The sequence below is a fragment of the Pseudoliparis swirei genome, chromosome 11 (genome assembly GCF_029220125.1).
Source record: "Pseudoliparis swirei isolate HS2019 ecotype Mariana Trench chromosome 11, NWPU_hadal_v1, whole genome shotgun sequence".
NCBI lineage: Eukaryota > Metazoa > Chordata > Actinopteri > Perciformes > Liparidae > Pseudoliparis > Pseudoliparis swirei.
This window is the reverse complement of record NC_079398.1, coordinates 6,176,546-6,187,092: the sequence shown is the minus strand read 5'-3', so window position 1 is coordinate 6,187,092 and position 10,547 is coordinate 6,176,546. Positions and strand designations below refer to the sequence as shown.

General features: G+C 41.7%; 1 protein-coding gene across 1 annotated transcript; it reads right to left on the bottom strand.

The window, feature by feature from the left end:
- Positions 1 to 693: 693 nt before the first annotated feature.
- On the bottom strand, positions 694 to 8,092 carry hhipl1 (HHIP-like 1). Its single transcript, XM_056425849.1, has 9 exons — positions 7,530 to 8,092; positions 5,677 to 6,323; positions 5,440 to 5,583; positions 4,952 to 5,280; positions 4,113 to 4,239; positions 3,166 to 3,311; positions 2,967 to 3,048; positions 2,012 to 2,094; positions 694 to 1,909 (listed from the first exon to the last, which is right to left on the bottom strand). The coding sequence occupies exons 1-9, from the start codon at positions 7,821 to 7,823 to the stop codon at positions 1,392 to 1,394; spliced, it is 2,370 nt and encodes a 789-aa protein (XP_056281824.1). The 5' UTR covers positions 7,824 to 8,092; the 3' UTR covers positions 694 to 1,391.
- Positions 8,093 to 10,547: the final 2,455 nt, after the last annotated feature.

The following is a 10,547-nucleotide window of genomic DNA, read 5'->3' as shown; positions in this document are numbered from 1 at the left end:
TGAGACACAATCGAAATTATTTCGAAGTGAATTGTGTTCATCCCTCTGACATTTCAGGGGGATGAAGACACGTCCTCTAGTGCTGACTCCCAAATCTGGCTGTGTTGAGGTTTATAGTAGTATGAACATATTTGTAATGCCCGTGAATATATTGAGTGATATACTTCACTCAATATATCATAGTTTATGCAAGACTTGTGTGATGCAACTAATAGATTAGAAATTAAAAACGGTTCTCACTATATAGTTAATATTTATATAAGATTACATATTTTAATCAAGAGGTTTTTTTTTACTTTGTCTTTCCTTGAAGGATAAGATGAACATATTTATTTTTCGGGCTGTACCTGTCCAAGGTGAACCCGGCCTTTGCCCAATGCCAGCTGTGATCAGCTCCAGTGCCCACACGACCCTGAATAGGATAAGTGGTCTGGCCGTCATCATGGATGGTGTTTCAGACTGTTTCAAGATTCCTTACAATATAACTGGTAGGTATTCACCATGGATACAAAATATGCTATGTTAAGTAAAGGCAAAACACAAGAAAGCACAAGCTTCACCACCACATCCTTACATCAATAGGCATTTACAAATTGTTATCTTGTCCTCCTTTCAATATATGGGGCAACGCTTTCATGAAACGGTGCCTCCAGATATCGAGTTATGTCAGAGAAGTGTGGGTGGAAGCCAGTCCAGAGTAGAACACTTTTTATTAAAAAGGATTTACTATAATCATAAAATCATAACACACCCATACATCATTCAGTGGGCATTGAACATTCACGAGGAAATATAACATTCAGATGTCAAATGAATTACTCTCAAAAATTCCAACCTTCAAACTAAACATTCTGACCAGTTGTGCAAGTTTTAGTGTTGACCAGGTCATCTGACCGCTTAATCAAAAAGACATACCTGACCTTTGATGGCAAATGTAAAGTCAAATCATTTAAACAAAAAACAATGACACCCTACTGGCAAGTAAAACTAGACTGAAGGAAAAGCCCACCCATAGATATTGTTTCAGATCTAGATACATCCCAGCTGTAGGTTCTCTGATAAATAACCTCTGGAATGCCTTTGTTGCTGATCCTAGATCTCTAAACCTACATCATCACTTTGTGATTCCCCAAAGATTTTTCATTCACCAGTGGTTCCTATGGCAACAAGTAGTGCCATGCTCCTTGTTCAAAGATGTCCCTCTTACCTTTGTACTGTGATGTAACCAACAGTCATTTTAGAGCACATTTATTCTGTTTAACTTAATTGGAGCTTCCGGAAATGATCAAAGAGAATGAGAACATTCTCCACCAAGATTAGATTGAAAATACCAGTTTTTAACAAAAGGTTGAATTGCGAATAATTGGTCCAATTTCATAGTTGACTACAATTTAGATTTCAACAACGTGGTGCACGTTGCCACAGATCACTCCGGCATCTTCATAATGGGCACAGTTATGTGTTCCCACACCAGCATGTATGCAGTGCAGCAGGCTGGACTCGGTTCCTTCACACTGAACATCATCCAGAAGAATCTGAAGTTGTGTCCCCTCCCCAAACTCTGAATTCTTGACTGCCTTCAGAGCATACCTGAAGCCCAGCTGCCGGCAAACCACTTCAGCATTTTTGGTGGTCCATAGGTCATCGCACACGGTGCCCCAGACCTTGTTAATGTAGATCTCCACCCGTCCACGGTCGCTGCGGCCCTGTTCATCCCCAACCAGCCTCACCATTCCATTCTTCCTGTGTCTGCCTTTCCGCCTCAATTGTCTGGTTGATTTTGTGGTAGTTGGTAACGGGATGGTCGGTTCGGGTCCGAGACGATCAAGGAAGTCTTGGATCCAGTCGAAGGACTCTGTGGGTTGGGGCTCAGGCACAGTTTTGATTGGTGGCTCAACAACAACTAATACTAAAGGAGAATGAAAAAACAAGACCAAATGTGAATATAAACTAATGAATGTTACAGATGAATGTATGTTGTAACCAGTTCGTAGTGAGGTAGTATACTTACTTTCCTGTGGAACAAATTTGATGAGGTTGCTTTTCACTCTGACAGGAAGGGGGTCATAGTGACATTGTCTTGGTGGAGCACGTCTGAAAACGAGTAACACAACGGAATGAAATATTGTTGCACATAAGAGTTTTTCCTGATCGCATGTGAGGTCCTGGGACAGGGATGCCGTTTGTGTACAGATTGTAAAGCCCTCTGAGGCAAATTCGTAATTTGTGATATTGGACTATACAAAATAAACTGAATTGAACAATGTAAGCAAGCGGACAAAAACATTTTCCAGTCATTTGTGGAGCATCTCAAGCCACAACAATGGCAAGTAACAGTTAAATAAGATCAATGGCTGTGAGAGCAGAGAGAGCCCTGAGCATGCAAGAGAAGTGAGATTTAGGAAGGCAGGCAGATGCCTTCCTTAATCTACTACTGCCAACACTGCTTCATTTTCATTTTTATAGGAATTCATATAAATAGAGAAAGGCAATGTTATCTCCATATTCAGCAAAGGAAAACACTAAACCTACATTCAGGCCAAGTATGATCCTGATACTACACATCCCTCAAGCACACAGAGAAGAATGGCATGCCTGTGTTTGTAATACGAAACAGATGTGTGTCTATCAAAATAACTCTATATACTGTAGTATCTACGCAGTGAGCAGTTATTGTACATGACACATTAAACAAATGTCCTTTGTGTTATGTAGGTGGAAACACAAGTAAGCAAAACAAAGTAATGATTATGTTACTAAAACCTTTTCTCTGCCGCAACAGAGGGATAAAATGTTGCCGCAAAATAGAGGGATTACATTTTGTTCAAGGACTTTTCCAGGCCTAGAAATTACTATTTTTAAACTCCATGACTTTTACAGGTTTTCCATGACCGTACGAACCCTGAAAGTCATGTCTTCATCACAGTCAGGCAGGAATAAATAACTGCTAAGTTCCTCTTACTCACCTGGAGGGGTCCACGACTTTATAAATGACTCCCGAAGGCGACGTGGCACTCGGTATTCCTGTTGACATGAAGTACAGTTCGCCTGATGGAAAGAACAACAACACATTACATGAACATGACATTACAGATGGACAAATTACAGCTAGTAAAAGTCAAGATGCATTCTGGGATAGAAGGCGTGCATGTGATCATGCATTACCAGCTTCATCTTCTGCAAAGGAGATGATGTACTGGTGGTAGTTGTTTATGAGTCCAGGGAAGGCACAGGTCAGGCCCATCCCCATACATATCTCATTGTATTTCCATCTCCCTGTGTTTCTGTCCTCCCACAGACTCATCAAACGCCTGGAAAAAACAACAACTCCAATCTTCAATGTGCTGAACGTTTTTGTCGTACTAACAAGTATTGTTCAATTTGGTTTATGTTTTCCTACATGTCCTAAAGTACTTTTAAACAGCCTTTGAGATCATTTGCATGAAGCACATGAAACTCTCTGTCCTTTGACGTTGATTTCAGAGGTAGTAAAAAGGAGAACAAAAACTCTTAACCCTCCTGTTACCTTAGGGTCAATTTGACCCCATTCAATGTTTAACCCTCCTGTTACCTTTATATTTACTGACATATTTTACCCTTGGGGTCAATTTGACCCAGCAATTAAAACCTCCAGAAAATTATTAGAATTAATATTGTTTCCCAAGTTTAAGTGTGAGGTACTTTATGTTTGTTTGTTGACTACCTAAATAGCCCTTTAAATATATAAAAAAGTTGATATTTATTTTTGTTTGACAGTGAAAAACAGCCTGGGGTCAAATTGACCCGAAAGAACACCAACATTAAACATTGAATAGGGTCAAATTGACCCTAAGGTAACAGGAGGGTTAAACACACAGAAGATGAGCAACAGACAGACAAACAATGTATATTCTATCCAGAACAACATAATTCGACAATCCGAATGACAATTGTGAAATTATACATTGAATGTTTCAAATGCAGGTATTGCAGGCATTAAACAAACACCTATGCCAGTTATCTTTCGGCTAATGTCTTACATCATGTTTTTACCATTCCTCAAAAGCGTTTAACAACAGCAGTTTATGAAAGTGTTGTTATTTTTAAGAGATATTTACCAGAATCGACCTTACCCGCTCATGAAGTCTCCAAATATGTACATGCCATTCATGTTGGGGTATTCACAGCCTCGGTAAACATAGCCACCAGTCACTGACTTGCCCACCTTGTGAGGGTATGCATAAATAGGGAGGACATCATCTGTGAAAAATCCCAAGGGTCATTATTGGTATTGTTAAATTTCTAATTCATCTTCTTTAGCCATTTCTATACAATGAACACATTTGTTTACTTAATTAAACAAATTTGTAGGTGTGAAAGTAGATTTAAAAGGTGAATACATATATTTTTGATAATATGATTATGCCTAATGATTAAACGTCCAACTTCAATTCGATTCAGTTTATTTTGTAAAGCCCATTATCACAAAATTGCATCTGCAGGGCTACCAGGCAGGAGGCATCACAAAAGAGGCCCGACCAATGAAATTGGCCTTTGAGGCAGGAGGCACAGAAGGAAGCAAGGCCATTTGGAAGGAGGCCGGGTCCAGGCCAGTGGCTGGATGCAAGAAGCAGGGGCAGGGGGGCAGGACCCAGGACCAGCATGGCATCTGAATGCCAGTGTGTGGTTCCTTTTAGGGGAATATCTTTTGCAAATATTCGAAACAAGCATAGCAATCCCACTATAACGTCATGGTGACAGTTATACATAGTATAGAGAACAATGGCATTTCTACTAATTTGAATTGACTTGTGATGCATAATGCCTATATATATATATATATATATATATAGGCATTATACATCATAAGTCAATAGTATATTATAGTATATAGTCCTGGCTCTTCATGACACCGATTGGAGACGCTGCTGTTTGCAGTCAAAAGAGGAAACCATTTTCCGAACATGCCTACCTAGCGAGCTGTTGGCACACAGTCTCTTGTCGTAGCAAAAGAAGCCCTCCTTGGCTCTCCATCCGAAGTTTCGACCTTTCTCAATGATGTCAATCTCTTCAAACTTGTTCTGGCCCACATCCCCGCAGAAGATACGCCCTTTGCCCTCTTTGGTCCATTGGTCGCCCCGATCCACAGAACACCTCCACATATTGCGGACCCCGAAAGCATAAACCTCTGGCCGTGCCCCCTGCTCCTGTATGAAGGGGTTATCTGGAGGAATTCTGTACAATGGGCCTCTCTCATTGTCATTCACATCAATGCGGAGCACTTTACCCAACAGAGCTGACCTAAAGTAGATGTGGTAATATGGAAAAAGTCAGATTTTATCTCAAATGCAAAGAAACATACATAATTTCTCTGTCGCCACATATTCTAAAATTGGGAATATTCTTGGATGCTTCAGATCATTTGAGGTGTAGTTTCCGAAACCTTTGTGGACATCTTACTTGTTCTGGGCATTCCCATATTTCCCAAAGGGATCTCCTGCCATTCCACCATCCCCTGTGAAAATATACAAGTAGCCATCATCGGCAAATAGAATTTGCCCTCCATTGTGGTTGGATGCTGGTTCATCAATCTCCAAAATAACCCTGGAAGAAAAGTGGACAAGAAAAGTGAGAAAAGACAAAGAGCTGGTACATTGGACCATTGTGGTTTGCTAACCAAGATCAGTCCATACCTACCGCTCAGAGGCATGATCCACCACATTCATGTCTTTGGCTGAAACATGGAACTCACTAATCCTAATCCTCTCATCAAAACCCACCTCCACCGAGTAATATACATAGAGCTTCCCATTGTATTTGTACTTGGGGTGTAAGGTGAGTCCTAGAAAGCCTCTCTCATCACCTTCCCATGATGACGTCAACACCGCCTTAGTAATGTTCAAAAAAGGTATCTCGAGTTTGGACCGCTCGGGAAGATAAATCCACACCAAACCCACTTGTTCTGCCACAAAGAACCGATGCGTGCCATCGTTGGCATGCACCATGGCAAGCGGGTTCCTTAGCCCATTCGCAACTTCTTCTAGGCACAGCTGGAGACAACCCTCAGAGTCTGACTGAACCCGGCCCAGATTCTGGGTGAGCTTCTGGCTGCTGAGAAGGTGAGGGTAACAGTAGTCCACATCGCCAAGCTTAAGATACTGGCAGAGAAGTGTTTGGTCTTCTTTGACTTTGGCTATGTGTGGGTCGTCAGACAGGAATGGGATGGCGGCGCTGCACTTTGTCCAAAACCGGGAGCAGTAGTCCGGACACAGGCCGGGGATGGTCCGGACTGGGGTGCTCGGGTCCTCCGCATCAAAGAGGTGAGCTGCATACGGAGAGCATTCCTGAGCAGATGAAGAAGAGACGTGAGGAGGCAATGATGAGAAAGACTGAGTATGATAAGTAGAGATTTCATTAAATGTGCATTAACAGTTTTTTGGTCCATTTGATCACTAACTGTGTAGCACACAATGGTCTGATTACACCTCCTACAAGATCTACATTTGTATTCATTTTAAGTCACGCTTCTGTCCAATTGATAAATATAACATTGATTTAAAAAAAAAAGTGTTGTCTGACTGCTGCTGTTGAACCCAGGCTGATGAAAGCAAGTTCTCCTCAGTGTCAGGTGAACAATATTTGTGGGTTAATCACCAGAACCAACTCCTTTCCCCTTGCACACATATTGATTGGAGCAGCATTAATGAGATATAAATATTCAGATTATTCTTATTGCCAACTAAAAAATACTTTTTTGTTTAGCTAAATGAAATAGTTTGATTATCCAGTTATTTTTTTTATATTGCAAAAAAGAAGGGATAATAATAATGTTAGGAATATAGCAGTTACACAAATAAAAGACATTATAGCCTGCTAAAGGAAATGTTGGCACAGTCATCAACAAGTAACTGTCAACTAACACAAGAGGCTGCTATGTCATATTTAAGTGCATGCAAGCATATGTTTAAAAAATATATATCTGGAAGTTTTAATTCCACAAAATACTGAGGTAAAGTTATTGAATTATATTTGTGTCAATTTTCCTGGAGATAAATGTAGTAATTGGGGAATATTTGTCCAAATGTAATGTGAAACAACTTTACATATGAAGAGGAAGTGCCCTTTTTCCGAAGTGTACAATGTGTACACAAAATCATCATCAACAAGACAACAACAACAAAATATGTAAGAATTTCCAGTTAGGAATGATTGCGCTTTAACCTGGTTGAGAAATGTTCATAAATACAAGCACAAATATGATGAATAGAGTTAGTGACAGGGAAGAGAGCCCGTAGTAGTAAGTAAGCCTGTTGTGAGATCCGAGAAATAAATACAGTTGCATAATCATCAAAGGTCTCAATGCATCCAGCCCTTAAAACTGTAGGAGTTTTCAGAGAAATCAGTCATTTATTCAGCTCATCAGTTAACTTCATGAAAAGAACATTTTTTACATTTAATGGCATTCTGTTTAACTGTTTAGGAGTCATCATTATGCCGTTTGGTCACAGTCATGGCGCGTGAGCCAAACGACCTTTGCCCATAATGCCTACCTGGCAGAGCAGCTCCTGGACGAACCCAGCACAGGTGGCATATCCAGACTCATCAAAATGACCCATCACGTGGTAATACTTCGTCATCAGCTCTTGGTCCCTCTGATAATCACAGCAGCCGAACTCCTTGTACATGACGCAGAACTCCAGCTCCCTGGGCGGGCGGTAGGGCGGCTTGAAGTCCAGACACTGCGGGTGTGCCCGCACACGTGCCACACACACCGCCAACACACAACACATGCCAATCGGCCAGAGCCACGGTCGACCCGAGCCTTCTCCGTAACGCCGCTGCATGGTGGCGTGCGTCGGCTGGAGATCGCGGACGGTGACGTTGTGCAGAAGCGACTTCCTGTGTGCACTTTGCTCCGGACTCGTCCGCGCTCCTCTGTGGCCACCTGAGGGCTCGGTCACACCAGACGCGACTCTAAAAAACGCAGCGGCACCAAAAACGCCTTGTCAAAAACCTGCCGGGCAAAACAGCGTGGTGCACCTGTGAAACGGACCTGCGTGCGCAACCAACTGTTGATTTTGGGTTTAAGATATTAAAAAAAGAAAAAGGAAAGAGTACGGCGAACACCACCATCTATTCCGCCAATTGTGTCTCGATGGCGAGGCTTTCAGTTTCACTTCCGACCGAGCAGGAGTCAGTTTGAGTAGTGTTTAGATTTAGGATTATAAAACTCCTCGTCATTAAATACCGCTAATATGAGGTTCTCCTCGGGAAAACAGGAAGGAAAGCCCGTCTCCTGCTTGATTCGATTGGCTGCATTGGCCGAGTGTGACGTTGATGAGCTGTGCGCCTCCGCGCCTCGTGCTTAAAGTTGAGAATATTTTAACTTTTAACCGCCCCTGAAAAACGCCAAAAACCCGCGCCGCGTGGCATTTAAAAGGCGCGTCTGAAAGTTGCGCCGTACCATAAGGAATCAATGGTTTTGCGGGCTACTGAGAGGCGCGTCTTGTGTGATCGAGCCCAAACGCGGTGCGTCAACCCGGACTGCGACGTCCTAAGCGCGCACTCAACCCGTCTGTGTCCTGGAACATCTGCACACACCAGCTACAGATATTACTCCCACTACTTATCCTCATAATAATAATAATATTATTAATAATAATGACGTCGCAGTCTAACATAATATCACTCTTGAATCACAGTAGGCTACATTGCCTCACAGTGAAAACAATACATGTCCTTCATATTAATCACAATTACACCACACGTGGATTGTGCTACTGCGGGTTCTTCTGATATTGTTATTGTAGTTTAAAGTATTTTATTGTGCAACATATTATTGTTGAATAATCATGCATCCAGCAGAGGGCGACCTTGCCTAGCGTGAGTCGTTTCACTCAGTCGCCATCACTGTTATAATATTGATGGCATTACTGATATATTAATATGAATACCTAGGCTACTGAAACGCTGCACACTACACCTAGTCTATTTCAGATCCAGGTCATGAAATGTGGAAATATGAATGTATTAAACATATAAATAGATTTAATGAAACGGAACACTCATCATGCAAAGGATGACATTCAGCCTTTTAACTGATGAAATGCACTTATTTTAGCAAATGTAGGCATTTAATAATCAGTGTATGAATGGGTGTGAATGAGTGAATGAAGACAATAGGGTGAAAGCGCATTGAGTGGTCAGAAGATTAGACAAGATCTATATAAGTACAGGTCCATTTAAGATTTTCATCTTTGTGAGCTTGAAAACAGATTCAATAGTTTATGGAACATCAATACACAAAATAGAGCGCAAGAGTGCACATTATTATCAGTTTCACAAGCCTATATTGAGAATATGACCTTCTGGAAGCCTGTTACATGTGTCCAATATTCCAGATGTTGCTTGCTTGATATTTCCTGAGGCATTAACATCACACCTTATGAAGACCCTGTAGAGGTTGGTCCTTGTACATCTCCGCCCCCTCGTGAGCTCATCTCTAGACCCACTTCAGTTCGCAACCTTAACAGTTAACAACCTGGCATCGGGGGGAATGGCACGGTCATCTTCCTGCTGCAGCTATGCCTCTCTCACCTGGAAATGGCTGGAAGCACTGTGAGAGTCATGTTCTTGGACTTCTCCAGAGCCTTCAACACCATCCAGCCTTTGCTTCTGAGGGACAAGCTTGAGCAGACCGGGGTGGTCCACCACCTCACTGCATGGATCCTGGACTACCTCACCAACCGTCCACAGTATGTGAGGATATGGGGGTGTGAGTCAGACCGGGTCTCCTACAGCACGGGGGATCCACAAGGAACCGTTCTGGCTCTGTTCCTCTTCACCATTTAAACTTCAGACTATCCTGGATATGGTGGAGGTGGTGGGAGACAGGATGAACAACACCTCCCACCCCATGCAGGACACTCTGTAAGCTCCTTCATCACCGGCTGATTCATCCCTGGTATGTGAAGAAGAGGAACCACAAGTCCTTCCTGCTGCTGGCTGCACAACCAGCTGAGCTCCCAGTAGACCACAAAACACTTCACAGAGTCCACTTCAACCAGTGCAATATAAATACTGTACAGAATAGTTATATGTATTGTCTGTATATATAATATGTATTCAGTTTCTGTGGACTCTGCATTGTTTTTGTTTTGATTATTACAGTTTTTTTTACTGTTTATTATATATATCACTTGTTTTTTTATTTTAATATCTCGTGTGCCCTTCATTCCTCTGCTGATGTAATCCGTTAATGTTCTCCACTGCGGGACTAATAAAGGATTATCTTATTTTATTTTATGAAGAAATATAAAACCGCACCAAGTATCAGTTGTATAGGTGGATAAATGTGCGACACTTTTTGCAACTCTAAATTTTGTATCATATTTCCATATGAAGCCAATATATTAAATCGACACACTACGGAACCCCCAAAATGTTGACCTTACTTCGGGGATATTTTTCAGTATTATGTTCAAAGGGAAAATGTCCCATGCATCAGTGTTTCTTAGATCTGGCACAGTTCATGCTGAAATCTGGGACACAAATTAAAAGGATAATTT